Here is a 19,095-nt window from a genome sequence, read left to right on the forward strand (position 1 = left end):
TAAAGATAAGTACTGGAAGAGACAGTGTGGTATAATAAAATGTAAATGAAGGTGAATATATGTGCAAAAATTAATTTGTACACTTGAGATTTATGCATTTTGCTATATAAAAGTTATATATAAATTTGTAGACAAAAAAAATCACATTAGAATTAAAATTAGAAGAAGACCTACTCAGGATTTTATGTCAACCTGTGGTGACATTTCAGCCTAAATTTTTACGACTGTGACTATGCACTAAAGTCGATCAATGAATCAATGAATCAATAATACTTATTGTTCTCACTGAGTTAAATTCACCTCTGCTCCTGAACATTCTGATTCATAGGCAATTTACTCTGTATATATAAATTTCTAAAGCATGATATTATAAATATTTTTGGTAACAATAAATTTGACGCGGTTAGAGGTGTTGAATAGAGGAAGGGCATTTCTAAATGTAAACTCAACGTTTTTTCTGTATGTAGTAATCAGATTGAGTACATTGTTTGGTATAAAATTATACCCTGTAAGAACTCAATGTACCAGGAGTTATAATAGGTGTTTATTGATGTTAACAGTCTTGTTTAATGATTTTCAGTTTGCTATTCAAATATCCAAAGATGGACTACCAGGCAGGGTGCCATTATGGGTCATCCTGTTGAGTGCCTTTGCTGGATTGTTGCTGTTAATGCTGCTCATATTAGCACTGTGGAAGGTAAGCACCGAAGTTCCTTTGATTTCCTATTTCAACTACCAACAGCAAATTGGTGAAATGAATTATGATTTATCCGTGCTGTGCAATACAATATTAGACAGCTATTAAAAATACTGAGGGACATCTGGGTGGCTCAGTCGGCTGAGTGTCCAACTTTTGGTTTTGGCTCAGTTCATAATCCCAGGGTCATGGGATAGAGCCCTGCGTTGGGCTCCATGTGGAACATGGAGCCTGTTTAAGATTCTCTCTCTCTTCTTCTGCCTCTCTCCCTCACTAGTGCTGTCTCTCTCTCTCTAAAATAAAAAGGAAATAAACATATTGAAATGATGGGACCAAAACAAATTTTTTAAAAATGTATATCTCAAACACTATGCACAACTTAATTTCAGTTTTGTAAAAGAAAAAAAAATCCAAAAATCATGATGGATCTCTCTAGAGGTTGGGCTTATAAGGGACCTTTATATGTCTATAATATTGGGAATTGTAAATGTTTATAAGGAAAGAAGAATGAAACCTCTCTTTTATTAAAAAAAAAGAAAAGAAAAGAATGAATTCCTCTATAAGTTTAAGAATATATAAGCAATAGAATAGTTAGGATGAGCATTATCCTAATCACATACCTCTATGCATTTTAAAAACTAAGATTTCTTTAATATATAAAGAAATATACCACATTTTATGCAATAGTTGTGTGCCTGAGTAAGAGATGAGAAATTTATTAATTAGTTGATGGAAAGAGAAAGATTACTGTTTCACTGACTCCTATTTCATATCCTCTTGTGAAACTATTTCTGTTGGATAAATCTGCATATTTACATAGATGTTTGCTTATACTGAGGTATGTGAGATTTTTCAAACTCTTAGCTGCATCATTTTATTTTTATTTTTATTTTTTTTTTTAATTTTTTTTTTCAACGTTTATTTATTTTGGGGACAGAGAGAGACAGAGCATGAACGGGGGAGGGGCAGAGAGAGAGGGAGACACAGAATCGGAAACAGGCTCCATGCTCTGAGCCATCAGCCCAGAGCCTGACGCGGGGCTCGAACTCACGGACTCACGGACCGCGAGATCGTGACCTGGCTGAAGTCGGACGCTCAACCGACTGCGCCACCCAGGCGCCCCAATTAGCTGCATCATTTTAAAATTAAGCAGAACTGAGGGGTGCCTGGGTGGCTCAGTTGGTTAAGCATCTGACTTCGGCTCAGGTCATGATCTCATGGTTCGTGGGTTCGAGCCTCGCATCAGGCTCTCTGCTGTCAGCACAGAGCCTGCTTTGGATTCTCTGTCTCTGTCTCTGTCTCTCTCTACCCCTCCCCTGTGTGTGCTCTGTCTCTCTCAAAAGAAATAAATAAAATTTTTAAAAGTTAAATAAAATAAAATAAAATTAAGCAGAACTTAGATGACAGCATTTGCACCAAATTTAATAGAGAATAAAATCCCATAGAAAAGTTGAATTTAATGTTCTTCCAATTAAACATCAAATTGGTATTTATTCTAACATAGTATCACCCTATATTTTATCAAATTGTTTTATTAAATAGCTAAACTCTGTTAAAAATTCAGGATATGGCTATATATTCCTTTTTCTAATACCTGAGCAGAATTCTCTTTTAATCAAACAGTTCAAATAATAAATTTCTGTCCTATCAAATTTCCAGCTGTTCCTATCCTTTTGACTCTCTTAAAATAAATAACTTCCTCTTTTGGGGGGTGGTTTACACTGAGAGGGGATGACAAACAAAACCATTTTAGAGGTGTAGACCAGTAGCATTTCCAGCAAAGTCTCTAAGACAGGATTAATTCCTTGCTTTCTCAAACCTCCAGCTCTTAGGCGTTACCAGTGCTGTGTCTGTAATACCTGGCTTTGCCACACTGTGGTACCCAAGACCTGGCTTAGTGGTGCTGAGGTTGTGCTTGAAACCTAGAATGTGGTTTCTTCATTTACATGCATCTCTGTTACAGAGAGTGTTTTATTGTTGATTTCTTCCAGTGTGATCTATTCTGAGCACTGCACTTGCCCATATAGACTTAGGACCTGGCTGACAAAGAGAAAAGGAAAGCCAGAGCTGATATTTGGATAGGTTTTCTCCGGTGGCATGTCTGCTTAAAACAAATAAGTTTTATCCACTTATTTGGTTTTTTGGCCACCAATCTGAAAAAGCATAAAAGTAAAAATAAACACATCCTTCCATACAGTCAGCGTTTTTTTGATACATTCTTCTGGCTTCTTAGATCGTTTTCGGCCCAGGAAGGAAGGTAATTTAGCAACCTTTGGACTGCTGTAATCAGTAGGTACATTTAGTTCAACCAGTTCAGTGGGAGATGCCTCAATCAGAACTGTGACTCCACAGAAACAAAGGAATTAGGACTTCCTGAGAGCTTTCTGCGTGCCAGGAACTGTTTTCAGCTTTTCCACTGTAATATTAACATCAACCCTTGAGAAAGACACTACTGTGAACCTCATTTTCTTAATGAGAAATTTGAGGCATATATATGTTCCCGAGGCCACGTGGTTTATCAGGTTCAGAGTAAGGACCTCAACCCAGACCATTTCACTTCATTGCCAACACTATGAACCCCTTGCTCTATGTTCTCTCTGTCTTTTGTTCACTCTGTTGTCCTTACAACCTTTTCAACTGAGTACTTTGACTACATTTTATACTTGATAACATTAAAGCAAAGAGAGGTTAAGCAAATCTCCCAAGATTATCAGCTACTAAGGGACTGGATTCAAGCAATGATCTTTCAGCAACACCCATCCTTTTTCCAATACATCCCACTGCTGCAGGCTATGAGGCAGGGCTCTTCATTCTGGAGCTCCAGGAATTGGGTTTTGTTCAAGAGGGTCATGAACTCTCTGAAATGTATAAAAATATTTTGTTTTAGAATGAGAGTCTCTAGTTGGATTCAGTCTTTCAGCAGATCCATTATGCTAAAAAGATTAATCGCCCCTCCTCCTGTTTTAAAGCCATTTTGAACATCCCTGAAGCATGTATTTGGTCTATAGTAGACTCAGAAAAGCTACTGTTATTCCCAGGGATCTTTTTATACTAATTATACCTTGAGCAGAAACCCCAGGACTGTCCCTTCTTTCTCCTCCTTCCAAATCTGAGCACTCTAGAAGTTCATGGGAACTTCCTGGCTCCATATAGGAGACAGGCCAAAGATTCTTACTGGAGCTGTGAATCTATTTCAAAAGGCACAGTCTTTATATAATTTATCCTTATAGTACACATGGCAGAAATAGAAATTTGACAAAATCTTAGTAAGCAGCTTAAGACACTTAATATTGAAGAGAGAAGGCTTTTAGGGGGCACAGATCTAAATAGACTGAGAAACATGTCCTGGAATATAGTACCATATGTTGAGGGGGAAACTCAGTCAGGCCAATATAACCAATAGAATGGAATGAGACTCAGCCCACAGAGGAACCCTAAGAAAGAAGAACATCTCTCTCTTAGCTTGATTTCATAGCAATGCCTGAGGTTCCATCACTGATGATTTATTTACAAGTCCTAAAGCTTTGTTCCTCATCCAATATTCCTATCTTTGGTGGATGTGGATAGGGAATAGCACTACAATTTTTTAGTTTTTGGTATATTAGTATCAATTTATCCATTCAACATTTATTGCATATTATAGCCAATAAGCACATACTTTCTACCGGGTACTATTTACTTTGACCCTTTGCCATAGGGTTTTGAACTAGGGAAGCATAAATAAGATCTAGCACTTACTGATAAGTAAATACGAAAAGACAAAGAAGGAAAGTGAAAGTTGTAAGTCTGGACACTGAAAACAAACTTAACTTGTTTTTAACCTTGGCTAGTCTTAGCCTTCACTGGTTTGAAGCTATGTTCTATATTCACCTACTCTCCACTCCTATGACCCAACTTCCACTATAAGGACCCAACTTAATAGAATTTGTTGGGTGGAAAAGTTCAGATAACACAATAAGTTTTAAAACAGAGCATTTAGTGTGTGAAAGCAAAGGAAAGTTGGAAAGATGCAAAAAGACTTAAGAGGGAAAGGACAGGAGATAAAGAGCAGGGTAGAGCAGGAGAGAGAAAAGTCTTATAATTCACCACCTATTTCTGTGAAAGCCTCATCTGATTAATTTTTGACTTAGGACATGCGGGCACAAGTTAAGGGGCCTGATGGTTTGTGAATCCAGTACTTTTTTTGTTGGCTCAAAGAAAAAACCTGAGACATATAGAGCTGTCATTAGAAGAGGGACAGATTCATTGGTTTTTTCTCGTGCTTATTTGTTCTGTTGTCTTTGCCTCATCTACCACTAGATGCCTCAACTAGATTCTGGCATGATGGAAAACATAAAAAAGTTAACTTCTCTCACTTAAAAATGCATACTTTTGACCATTTATGCCTTGTAAGCCCTCAGTTATTCAATAATTATTTTTGAATATATCATTCCCTTGCAAATTTACCATAGCTTCCTGATTAAAATAATATGAGCGTATCACACTTTCAAAGAACTAACTTGTTGTCTGCTTGAACTATTATAATCTACTCTGAAATTTATAAAAAAAATAGAAAGACCCTTAATTTCCTTTTTAAAAAAAAATGTTTTATTTATTCTTGAGAGAGAGAGAGACAGAGCATGAGCAGGGGAGAAGCAGAGCGAGAGAGGGACACAGAATCCAAAGCAGGCTCCAGGCTCTGAGCCGTCAGCACAGAGCCTGATTCGGGGCTCGAACCCACAGACCATGAGATCATGACCTGAGCTGAAGTCAGATGCTCAACCAACTGACCCAGGCACCCCGATTTCCTCTTATTTAAAATGTCCACATGTGGGGTGCCTGGGTGGCTCACTCGGTTAAGCGTCCAACTCTATTTCTGTTCAAGTCATGATCTCACAGTTCATGGGATTGAGCCCTGCATTGGGCTCTGTGCTGACAGTGGGGAGTCTTCTTGGGATTCTCTCTCTCCCTCTCTTTCTCTCTCTCTGCCCTTCGCCCACTCATGCTCACTAGCGCTCTCTCAAAATAAATAAATAAACTTTAAAAATAAAATACAATACCCACATTTTGGATTAGATTATTACAAAGGTCCCTTCCAGCCCCTATACTTACTTTTATTATAATATACAATAGGAAATATATAAAGCACTTATAATTTTTATAATGTCCCAAATTACAAGGTATAATGAAAAGTTACCCACATTCACCCCTATGTGAAATTTCTTATATGTTCAGAATTATGTTTCTTATATCCAAATTATCCAGCATGTTTTCAAGAGGTATTTCCTGTCAAGTCTATAAAGGCAGATGTCCTGACACATTTAAAGTTATCCAGGCAATTCATATCTCCCTAACCTCTCAGTCATAATGCATGTACCAGATTCCCCACCAGCTCTAAAGACCTCAATTTATGAGGTTATTTGATGGAATTTCTCTGCCACATCCCTGAAAAAAAAGATGACGGCAAAATGCCATTTAGTGCCAGCTGACTGTAGTTTGCATGCTTCCCAAATATTTTCCCAAAACGTTTTTAAGTTAATTCACCACATGTACTACTTCTTACTGGGAGACATGATATATTTAACCAACAAAAAAAGTTTAAAATGAAATAACAACCTAATAAATGTCATTTCTTGACATTCAATATTACTTAATAGGTCAATGAAAAAAAAATCTTTCTCAATTTTATTATTTGTATCATTAATTATTTGCCTGCCCCAAATCACTAGCATAGTATTAAATTTTATCCAAGGGCTTTAGTATTTATTACTTAAATTCAAATAATTAATTGTATTGTGTTTGATATTTTCTTAACAGATTGGATTCTTCAAAAGACCACTAAAGAAGAAAATGGAAAAATGACATATTTTACAGGAGAAAAATAATAATAATTATTTGATGATCTATCCTCAGGTTTGCCTCAAATATGTGACAAGAAATGTATAGATACAATTAAAGACATAGTCACATAACTTTATGTAATCCATCAGGGATTAATCACTTGGAAAGTGATAAGTCAAAGAAGATCCAAAAACAATACCATAAAAATATATTTTATAAAATGATGAAAAATATTTTAAAATAATTACTCATGTGTATTATTTAAGTAAAATTACAAAGTGTTTTGAAGATGAAGATTAACCTGTACAAATATGTTTACATATTAAATCAGCATTCAGAGTATTTAAGGAATGCATAAAAAGATTTTTATGATCATTGATAAGTTAAGCTTTTTTCCATTGATTCCTGATGGATATTCACATTCAGCATGATAGTCAACATTTGTAAATGACAAGAAAAGGTTAACTGAAAAAGATAATCTCCCCCTATTCAAATGAGAAATTTTTCCTGGGTAGAGTATATATAAAATATGGACTGAAAATATAATTAAATCACAGAGAATACGTTAGCATCTTTGTGTTGGGTTCTGTACTTGGAAAAAAATTTTTTTTCCAAAGTGTTTGGAAACTTTGAGCTGAAGGAAAACCAAGAATGACTTGATTAAAAGCAGTGCACTGAATAGATTAATTTAAGCTTTCACAGAACATGTTTCATTTTGATATTGAGCCCTAAAACTCAAAACTTTATGCTGAAAACAACACTTCACGGCAATTTTGTGTGGCATACCAGCGATTTGTCATGAAAAGCCATGTTGTGTATGGGATATGCTAAGATGGCTTCTGAACGGAACATGGCAGCTTAGGCAGATGCCACAGAAATGCTGAAGTCATCTTTGCTGGGCAACTTTTGAACGTTAGGGGTTCCAGGATGTACCAAAAGTAGGAGTTTTCTCAGCTCCTTGGTACATGGTTCATTTAAACCCTCAAGCTGTGAGAGTATGTTTATTTTTCATTTTTTAAAAGGTATTTAACTTTTGAAACACATTTCTTACATTTATGAAAGGCAGTATTCCATTTCAATATTGCATTTTACCAAGAAGACACTGCTTTATAAGTGTGGCATATCAATATTTAAATAGAACTCCAGAAATGAGTTTTAAAGAACTTTAGCTTTGAAACCTCGCACCGACAGAAAGAGATCACACCTCTATATGAGCTTCTTTGCTCCTGAAGTAATTATCATGGTGCCTTGGACTCTACTGTAGCATAAGCTCCTGGGTTGCTCCGTTGCTTAGGAAAATAACAATGAATGAATGTATCGTAGCCGCATGTGTGAACTACTGCTGTAAAATTAGCTGATTCTTCTGCAACAACTCCATGTCTCCACCTGGCTGACCATCACAAGACCAGCATCTGTCCAGAACCTTATCCAGAAAGTTCTGGACTCTACTTTTCTCAAAAAACATCAAATCAAGGGAGAAATTAAATGCCATAGATTTAATTTTTTAATATAATTTCCAAGGAATTATCTGAGAACTCAGCGTCGGCCTGCCTCGTGGCACTCCACATCTACATCTAAGATCCTGATGATCAAAACCTTGCACCTGGGGAGTGCCCAGGTCATCAGTACCCTAAGAAAAGCACAATCTTTCCAGAGGTTTGATAGCCTCCTGCTGGCCTGTCATTGTTGAGAAAAGTCTACTTTGGGAATTTCCTTCATTCCCACTATCTATCTCGGGTTCAGAAATCATGCTTTCCACCTATTATTTCTTTGCCCAGTAAAACTCAGGTCTCTCTTGTTCAGAGTCACCATGCTGCACAACTCCTGTGCATAGCCTCTTCAGCAGCTCTGCTCCAATCTCAACACATTCTCAGAAATAAATCTAGCAGGTAAACTTAAATTCACACGTGGCCTCCATGACTGCTAGGCAAAGCATTCACCAAACCAGGAGTGTGTACATCTTAACTAAATATGGTGTTGACCCAGAGGGAAAAGATGGAAACAATGTCATTTTGAATTTTTTAGAAAAGACAGGGAGAACTGCTGGGCCAGATCAAATAGGTACTTATAATCATGGCACAGTTTTTAACATCAATCATTCCCAGTTTTTAAATAAAATTTAATGAACCAGATATCCATCATCCCTAATACTATAACTTGTTGAGCTTTATGTGTGTGAGCATCTGTGTGTGTAAACACACATGTACACACACCCACATGAATGTGCAAACATAAATCAAATACAAAATATCTCAATAATACCAAATGACAGGGTTTGACAAAAAGGACAAAAAATAAACACAGAAGCTACACCACCAAGGAAAGTTTGATTCATCCACTTTGCATATAGTTTTCATTTTTATTAATATTTAACTTTAATGTACAGTTCTGCAACTATGTAAAAGATGCAAATGTGGAGGTTCTGATTAGAATAAGTCAGCAGTACACATGTTCTAAAACATAGTCAATGATCAAGAAATATACTAACCTCTACCATTTTATTCTAAAGCACTTAATAAGAAAAGTGAGTGCTTTTTAAACCTATGAGTTTATTCCAAAAACTTTTTTTAACTTTGGTATTTTATAAAATTGATTATTTCTTCCATTGTGAACTTACATATGTATGAAGTCCCTTTCCAGACTACACTTAGAAAGGTATATTGGTAAATTATTCAATAACTGGCTCTCCAGGAGGAAAACAAATTCCCTGATTTGTGTCATTTGCCAATTTCCGTGACCTAAATAGTCTTGTCATGGCCATTTTCAAGCTACTGATATAACCCTACCATCTTAACAAAACTCCTGAAAATTAATCTGTCAGGTCCTGTGAACCAGTATGAACTGGCTTCAGCACACCATTGAAATAGATTAGATGACAATAATAGGCAATAGATAGATGATAGATAAATAGATATAGATATACAGAGATATAACATGTTGAATATATATATAGATAGATACACAAATACAATATCATCATATTTCAAATTATCCTTAAAATGCTCATCTCAAGCCCAGCAGACATAATGCTACATGGTTTCCCATTCTTTAACTTCAACTTCTAAAATTATAGCCTTCCTTTAATATTATTAAAATTATATAAACTTTCAGAAGAAGCAAGAATTGAAATCAAGAAAATCTGAAGGGTGACACAGTGAAAATCGGAACTTCAAAACCACTAAGAAGCTGCTTCACCTTCTCTAGGAGTCCATTGCCCTGGAGCAATAGTGTGAAAGTTCATCCTTTGCAAATATTTGTAATTTCTATGATCCAATTTGAAATTCAGTGGTCCAATTTATTCACTTATTTTCTCTGAGCTGTAAAGTCATGGGCAGTTTAATCTGAATATTTCCATGTCATAAATACACTTGAAATGAGTCTTGTGGGGGAGAATTTTTTGCAAAATTTGATGCTTACTCAACCATAATAAATGTACCTATATATGCAAATACCTATAAATATATATGTATATATATACATATATATATATATACACACACACACATATATGTATATATATGTATATATATTCTCTTTTCCTTTTACAAAACCAGTATGTAGACTCAATTGGAAAATAAATCTGTGCCAAAAGCAAAAGGTGGCTGCACAGTGCTGGAGTAGAGCTGGGTTGTAGCGGCTGTGAGAAGCCGTGCACACATCTCTCTAGGCATTCTCTGGAAGGGCCACGGCTTGTACAGTGTGAATGGCTGCCCCGCCATTCCGTACAGTGTGCCTTCGTAGGGGGTAATGTCTTTATCAAACATGTTGTAATCTGTTCTGTGTGAATTAACTATCGTGCTTTGCACAACACTGAGAAAACGAGGGAAGACCCAGGCTCAGAACACGGTTCATGTGCTAGGTGCAATCACATTATTGTCCAAAGAGAGACTTCTGGAAAGTTATTTTTAAAAAATAATATCCTCTGCATCCTTCATTTATTTTCGGCAGTTCTCAAGTCCTCCTCATTAGTTACCCACCCCAGCCCCCACCAAGGGAGATTTTCTAGAGGACTATTGGAGAAAAATCTGTTCAAAACATGTGCTCTCTGTTTGCTGTGAATACCAGCTTCAGTGAACTGATCATTTATATAGAATTTCAGTCCTCGGTTCTTCTATGACACAATCAAGGGATGACATGGTATAGGTATAATGTAATAGGGACAAAATGCCTTGTACTTCAGAGATGGGACATCTTTAACAGATTTACAAACCTTTATGGGACACCATCAGCAACTATGCCAAGGGTTGAAGGAAGGGCTTCTAGGATGTAGCTATCAGCACCCCACCTCACCCATGGACATAATAATCCAAAAAATTAAAAAGAAGACTCTAAAATCGTCAGACTGATGCTATTTTTAGCTTAATTTGTTAACAGCAGATTTTTTAATGCAAGCATATCTTTAAGGTGAGTCCAGTGGGCAACCCCTTTTAATGTTAAACTGCTGTCGCTAAACCTCTCCAATGTAGAACTTCTGAAACCATCCCAAGAAGTTAACTCTGTAGTACATTACAAAAGGCTATATTCTGTTGTCTCCCAAATGGAAGCACTATTGTGCAACATCTTATGTAAAATAAAAATAGAGCTAGCAACTGACCTTGTAATCTGATGAACAAGTCAGTATCTTTGATCCTCATATTAAAATTTAACCTTGAATTTAGAAATTCCAAGTAACAGCCTGTAACCATGAAGCTTGAGGAAATCTAAAGGACCCTATGTTGGCCGTTAAGCCCCAGCCCCCTTGTCCCCGACGACATCTGGCACCAATAGGTCCATTTTTCAACTGATGGGAATGGATGCTTCTGCCTCTAAAAAAGGCTAAAAGGACTGAGTTTAACCCCTGAATCCACTACACACCAGGATCAGCCTGGCCCCACCTCAAATCAGATATACACAGAAGCACTTCTTGCTGAAAATTTACCATACTGAAAAATACACAAGGGTGAGTTATCACTTCAAATGTACTCTGCTTTGAGGTCAGCTTTTCTTTTCTTTTTTTTCTTTCTTCCTTTCTTTTTCTTTTTTTTTTTTGCCTTTTTGAATATATCAAAACCTTTCTACCATGACCAATGAATTCAGAACTTGATGTAAGACTTCCTTGCATTTCTCTCCTGCCACAAGCTGGCGAATTTGAATGCCTTGAGGACTGGGCATTGAAATGAGACAGAGTCCATTTGCAGGATGTCTCTGCCTTCTGCCTTCCAGTTGGTTTCTTCTGCACAGTGGGGGTGTTTAGTTTCGATTTGGAACTTCCTTGGCAAGGCCACTGTAAGCCTTGTGCCCCTGGCAGGTCCTTGAGTAGTTGCATGTTCTTTCTGATGAGTTGACACTCAGAAATCCTTTAATTACCTGACACATCATGGAAAGCATGGCAGTAAACTAGGGACTGGTGACACTCCTAACTATGATGATATTTGATTTTACCATATTTCAAGTCACATCTTTATGAAAAAAAGAAAAGACTAAGCGGAATCCTACAAGCTCTTCTGCAAAATACTGAGACTCAATGCTTGATCTGTGCGTATAGACTGGGGAAAAAAATTTTAAAGGAATCTTCCAAATAATAACGACTGAAAGCCAGGTATCCTCTTGAACAATTCCCAGTTGACATTACCTGTTCCCACCCCCATTTTTTAAGAGAGAGATTGAATGAGGAAAACTGAGTGACATAATTGTTCCTCCACAGAGTAGCCAAGCAAAAGGGAAGCCCCACACAAAAGCTAATGATGGCTTTCTGGGAGATAGCTGCATGGTAGGTCCAATGCCAGGTGGCCATCTTCCTGTCATGCCCCTCAGGCATCTTGCATCTTGAAAGACAGAGAGAAAAAAATTATGGGGGAAGGGGAGAGGAAATGAAGTTCTTTATCTTTTATATATACATCCTTCCTCCTTAAAATACCACAGCCTCCCTTAGACCACATTGTACCCACACACAATACTAACACATGTACTTTGCACAAGTGAATTGTTGATTCAATAAAAGTATATTCTTGGGGTGCCTGGGTGGCTCAGTCGGTTGAGCCTCCGACTTTGGCTCAGGTCATGATTTCGCGGTTTGTGAGTTCGAGCCTTGCGTCGTGCTCTGTGCTGACAATTCAGAGCCTGGAGCCTGTTTCAGATTCTGTGTCTCCCTCTCTCTCTGACCCTCCCCCGTTCATGCTCTGTCTCTCTCTCTCTCTCTCTCTGTTAAAAGTAAATAAACATTAAAAAAATTTTTTTAAGTATATTCTTACTTGTCTTTTAGCTGGGGCGAATTTCCAAGTTTGATACACTGTCTCAAGTAAAAACAATCATTTGAAGCAGCAGCACATCAGATCTTCTTCATACCAGAATCATTTCACACAGGACATCCTGATACTTAGCATTTAATTCTGACACCTCCTGGCCTTATTTCAGGATGCAACAGCTGTCTCTCTGTGTTCTTCATTAGGAAACATTGGCCTGTGAAGAGAATGGTGTACTGTATTTTACTACTGTGAGGTTTTAAAATTGTTAACAGACAGTGTGAAGAATCGTAAACATTTGATTAAAAAGAAAAATGCTGTATATAATTACTGCCCTGAAACATGTATCATATCACTCCAATAAAGTTTTTGCATCACCTAACATAGCGTATATTGCATTGCTTGTTTTTTTACTTACCTCAGAATAAACTTATTAAAATGAATAGCTTAAGGGTGTATGCATTTCTGCAAGACTTTTATTGGACAAACTCATTAGAAGAAAATGTTTTAATCACCTTCAAGAACAAAAAAGCACAACCTTTGTTGACACTAATAATTTTGTAGGTGCCTAACTTAAACCCGTTTTTTTTTTTTTTTTTTTTTTTCTTTCAGGTAACAGTCATTAACCTGATATAATTAGAAATAGCTGAGAGAGTAAAAGAGTATTTTGAATATCCAACATATGGTGTATCCTGTACACTGATTTGAGGTCAGAGGTTTGGTATTTTTGGTCTAATTCTTATCTTATCCTGTGCATCAGCTGTGTATCTTACGTCAAGGTAAAGGAGCATCCTGTCTTGTCTATTAACTTTTTAAAAAATGACTCAAAGAAGAATGTGATTGTTGTAATTTTAAGTACATTAGTTTTATCCAAGATTAGTATTTTTTCCAGAGCTCCAACTTTTTTTTTTTTTTAGCTCCTTCGCAGTTTTTCACTTTGATGGTCTAAAAAGAAAAAACAAAAACAAATTAAGTGTGTCTGTGGTGTTTCCTGTGCAGAGTATAGCAATGTGATTAGTCTTTTGCAAACTTGACACAAAAACCACAGAATCCATATTACTGTATATCTTCTTCTGATGAGATGTTTTAATAATGAATTACCTGTTGTATAACAACATATTGGACCACATAGTGAGAAAAAAAATACTAAGAAGTGAAAAAAGTTATTTTATTTATTTAAGAAGTAATAAGTAATAAAATTACTTAATATATAAGGGCTAGAAGAAAAATGTAGGAAGGAGTGTTAGTAGCAGTCACACATGTTCATCTTGTAAAAGGGTTCATCCTCAAACCATGCTGCAGGAGGACTGAGGAGGTATTTTTACAGAAGAAACCGACTGAGTTACAAAGAGGCTGTTTACAAGGTCCTGTACTAATTTGTGTCAGCACAGTCTCCAATGCCCTGTCTTTTCTCTCTATTGTGAGATAAGTAGTGTTTCTCCCACTTACCCTTCACCCAGGATGAGAATACACGGTGAAGTTACTAGAAAAAAATCTGGATATATTCACTATAAAATAAATGGCATACAATGGAATTTTTTATTTTCAGGTATAGAGCATAGGCACAATTTTCACTTTCCTATCCTTTGTGGTGTCTTTTTTTACTTTTGTAAAATTCATTTGATCATCCACAAGCAGATGTCATGAAGAGTTCACCAAATAGAAGTGATCAAGGAGGACTGGAGGTGACTTCTATTTTATTCTTTGGAATAGTTATATTATTTGAATTGTTTTTAAATACATGAGTATCAATTTTTAAATCAGGAAAAAATTAGAGTAAAAGGTAATATATACACATTGTAGAAAATTTGCAAAACAGAGAAATAATTTAAAAACAATCATAACATTGGCACCAGAAATTACTAACTTCAACTTGTCCTTTTTCTGGGCATACATGCTTATTTTTTTACACATTTCTATTTTGACATACTTCAAATCACAGAGAACATGGTACCCTGTACCTTCTAAAAATGTGACATTATATTTTTAATTTTTCTTTAGTATTAAAATAGTGATATCTATCAAATTCCTCCCCTTACTCTGGAGCTGACAATAAGAAAAATTATCCCCTCCCACATTCTCTCTATGTTAATAACCATTATACACACATATACATGTGAACTAGAATTCTCCATTGTCCAGATGTCAAATACTTACTTTTTTTACCTACTTCTTCAAGCAGGGGTGGGATGGGCCAGACAGCAAGGAGTGGATGAGGAAAGATGGGAAAGATAGCGTCACTAAGAATAAAAGCAAGTGTGGCCCTATTGATTATGCAAAATCAACTGGGTTATTTTATTAACAGTCTTGAAAAAGAAAGAATATTTGCCAAAAATAAGACTTGTAATCATTACATTATAAGCATTAACAAAATGAATTCAGCAAAGGGAAAACAGAAGAAGTAAGAAAACAGGAGACATATAGAAACACATAGCAATATGACAAAAGTAACTCCAACCGTATCAGTAATTATGTTACAGGTGAATGGTCTAAACTCTCAAATCAAAAAGCAGAGATTTTCAGGCAGATAAATAAGGTCCATTTATATGCCCTCTAAAAGAGACAGACTTTAGCTTCAAAGGCACAAATAAGTTGAAAGGAAAATGATGGAAAAAAAGATATACCATGCAGTTACCATAAGAGAGCTGGAGGTAGCTATATTACTATCAAACTGAATGAACTTTAAGATGTGTGTAATACCAGTTGTGCTGGAATTGACCCAGTTGGTTAAGAGTCTGACTTCGGCTCAGATCATGATCTTGCAGTTCATGAGTTCAAGCCCAGTGTCGGGCTCTGTGCTGACAATTCAGAGTTTGGAGCCTGCTTCAGATCCTGTGTCTCCTCTCCTTCTGCACCTCCCCTGCTCACATTCCATCTGTCTGTCTGTCTGTCTGTCTTTCTCTCTCTCTCCCTCCCTCAAAAATAAAAAAAAAAAAATTAAAAAAAAAAAAAAGGTGTGTGCAATTCCAGACTTGGGAAGATTCTTATCTTGTAAGAAAGAAGGAGACCCCTGGAATTCTAAGTATACAGAAATCCAAATTTATACTTGAGTTGACTTTGATGTCTTGCAGGTTTTTAAGGACTCATTGGTGGCTGAAATGAAACTTCTGTGTGGATTAGAGCAGAATCATGGAGTCATCCCACTCTGAGAGTTGAGTCTTAAATCAGTGTATAGGGTCCCTGACCTGTACAAATTCCAGTTACAATGGCCCAATTGCTCCCTTATGGCAGGAATAATAGGGCAAGCACCATTGTCTGTAGGCACCCAGGCTGCCAGCCACTTCACAGATGAATGCAGTTTGGTCATGTGCCAGTGCTCCATTTAGTAACTTGACTGGCAAGAACTGGCTTGAATTAATAAAAGCATCATTGAAACATCTGCAGGTTTGGTCTTTAACTTCCACTTTGCTCAGCTATTTTTTTGTTTTTGTAGTATCTTTCAACCGAGCATGTGTGGCATGAATTCACTTAGATACCACAATCCCGAATGGCATTCCAAAGGCAAGAGTGGAAATGCCTCAACCTGGTAAATAAAGAATAGTATCCAGAATTGGTCATCAGACTGTAATTAGTGGAGCTGGAAGTTAGCCATGCCAGAGATTCTAACCGTCCTTGATGAAATGCCCAGGGCTCTTTAGTTTCACATGCCTAGTTTCTCATTTTCTATTTTCTTCCTTCCTTTACTTTCAGACTTTTCTATTCTATTAGCACCCAAGTACCATCTGCTATTCCTTTTCATACACTTTTCAAACCCGTCTTTCATTCCTGCCCATTCGGCATACCTCATCATTATAATGTGGGTAATTCTGCAAAGATTCCAATTAGTGTGTTATTTCACATCACAGCAGTTGTTCACCTTCTAGGATGGGCCATATCTTCATAAATGAAGATTGTATGTTTAAATGAAGAGTCATTTGTATTCTACAAGAGCTATAAGAATTGGCACATGTGAAGCAGGTACTTTTGAATGGAACTGATGGGGCTGGGTTAAGCCTCCCAATTTTCTACAAGAGGGGAAAAAAAAGGAAGATTTATTGTCTACATTCCACGTGCCAGGCAATTTCCTAACATGTTGTTTAATCTTATCAATAACACTGTGGTGATACTATTATTGTTTTTGTTTTACAAGTGCTATAATTGAGACTCAAAGGAGTTCAGGGGCTACTTCAAGGTTATAAAGCTAGCAAGTGGTAATGCTGACATAGGAACCAAGCTCTATCTGGCTTCAAAGTCATTCCCCCCAACAGCAAAGACTTCAGAGGAGGTCATGGTAAGAGAAATGAAAACACAGAGGTGCAGGAGAGCACACATCTATCTTTGTAGTGCCTAACACATAGTAGGTACTTCTTTATTATTGACTGAATGCAAGAATTGATAAACTGAGTAAATTTTTACTTACACAGCTATTCTATCTCTCTGGGAGGAAAACCATGAAGATATAGTATGGTCACTAGTAATAATAGACTCATATATTTGGAAAAAATTTAAAAATCATCCAGTACTGGATATTTCTTTACATCCTTGATAGTATGATCCAGCCTATCTCAGACTCTTCCAAGAGTGAGGTTTTCACTATTCCATCTGGAAACCCTGTTCTGGGTTCTGAGAGGCGTTAATTGCTTGAAAGCATGCCCTTATATCTCAAATTCTGATATTAATTCTGTATTAACAACAGCATGGGTGCATTTATCTAAATCTCCTTTAACCTATTAATTATATCTTAGAGTAATGATTCCCATAAACTTACTACTCTTGTGCAGTGCAATACTTAATTTAATTTTTCTGTCTCCATATTATTTCAATATCTAAAATTGCCTCTCTAGTTAATGTCTCTGAATGTATTTTCCTTCTACCAACTGTCAGGACCCTTAGACGAATGTTTTAACTTATCCAAAAATTTAAAAAGTCCAATATATAAAATTGGATATTATGATATTAAGATCATTACTATATGATAAACTATTTTAAAAATTGGGGCGCCTGCGTGGCTCAGTCGGTTGGGCATCCGACTTTGGCTCAGGTCATGATCTCGCAGTCTTTGAGTTCCAGCCCCGCGTCGGGCTCCGTGCGGAGAGCTCGGAGCTCGGAGCTCGGAGCCTGGAGCCTGCTTTGGATTCTGTGTCTCCCTCCCTCTCTGCCCCTCCCCCGCTCGTGCTCTCTCTCTCTCTCTCTCTCTCTCTCTCTCTGTGAAAAATAAACATTAAAAAAAAAATTTTTTTTTAAATCAAGACAACATATGACAATGCAAACATAAAATACAACACAGCTACAATGCATTTTGCATCTAACAATCTTTTCTCATATTGACAATACAAGTGGGTTCTTGATAGAATTATGAAAGTTTATGAAATGAAAGAATGCGTTTTACAAAGAACATATTAGCTGATGTATGGCACTGCCATAGGTAAAAAAAATTACTACCACTTATTTTACTTCTTAGATATAATGGTCAGTTCTTGGAAATTCTGATTCTCTTGGCCTTTTTGCTGGCCTTGGTCACAAGCCAGTCTGTTGCCCCCTACAGAATGATATCTGTGTCCTAAGATGGAAGAAGTTAGGTAGAAGGCCATTCTGTCTTTGTTTAAATTTTTTTTTTAAAAATTAGAATTACAAAAGATTCCCAGCAGACTTCCACTTACACCTTGTCCATCCTAACAGTGTTACATGACCATTCTTAATGGCAAGGGAAATAGAATATTTAACTTCCAGCCTCTATAACAGAAGCAAGAGATGAGTGGGGTGGGATTGGGTATTAAGTAATTAAATTTGTAATGTCCACTCAAATGGTATTTCAAATATAATCAACATGAATACTATCAAGCTTATTCTTATATGAATGGAACCTCAGACCAGAAAAGATCTCTGAGAGCCTTTCCAACTCCAAAATTCTATGAAAGTGCAAGGGAAAACTTTAAAATATTTTTAAAGATGATTTAACAGATGTTCCTCACAATATATCATGAATCTGTACATTGTCTTTGTAAGACTTATCTGACATTTAGAATTCTAAAACTGTACATTGTTTTAAAATATTTAAAATTTTTAAAATATGTAAAATATTTAATATTTATTCATTTATCAAAATGTTAAATTAACAGACATGTATTAAGTATCTACTGTATGCAAGTAATTTTACACCTGAAAACTGAGAAGCAGTCACCCTTCTCTCAAAGAGATATCAAAAGATACTTTTTAATCTGAGGCTAATTGTTTTCTGACAATTCTTTGGCAAGTGTTTTCAGCAGAGTTGTGAATTAAATATGTTTATTCTCAAGCTCCAGTCTCTCTTTTCCAAGGAAGTCCTACTGTATGGCACACTATGATTTCTCCTTTCTCTAAATTCCTACAGTAATTTAT

General features: G+C 36.4%; 1 protein-coding gene across 4 annotated transcripts in view; it reads left to right on the forward strand.

Annotated features, from left to right (window-relative positions):
• ITGA1 (integrin subunit alpha 1) overlaps nucleotides 1–13,120 on the forward strand; it is a 207,195-nt gene extending 194,075 nt beyond the window's left edge. For all 4 annotated transcript variants that reach the window (XM_086678580.1, XM_025924152.2, XM_086678565.1 and 1 more), the window contains 2 exons: nucleotides 581–697; nucleotides 6,494–13,120. In XM_086678580.1, coding sequence (XP_086534706.1) covers nucleotides 581–697; nucleotides 6,494–6,538 — 162 coding nt within the window. In that variant the 3' untranslated portion in view covers nucleotides 6,539–13,120. The remainder of the gene's footprint in view (nucleotides 1–580; nucleotides 698–6,493) is intronic.
• The last annotated feature ends 5,975 nt before the right edge of the window (nucleotides 13,121–19,095 follow it).

Source organism: Puma concolor, chromosome A1, assembly GCF_028749965.1.
Source record: "Puma concolor isolate L17-30 chromosome A1, mPumCon1.1.hap2, whole genome shotgun sequence".
NCBI lineage: Eukaryota > Metazoa > Chordata > Mammalia > Carnivora > Felidae > Puma > Puma concolor.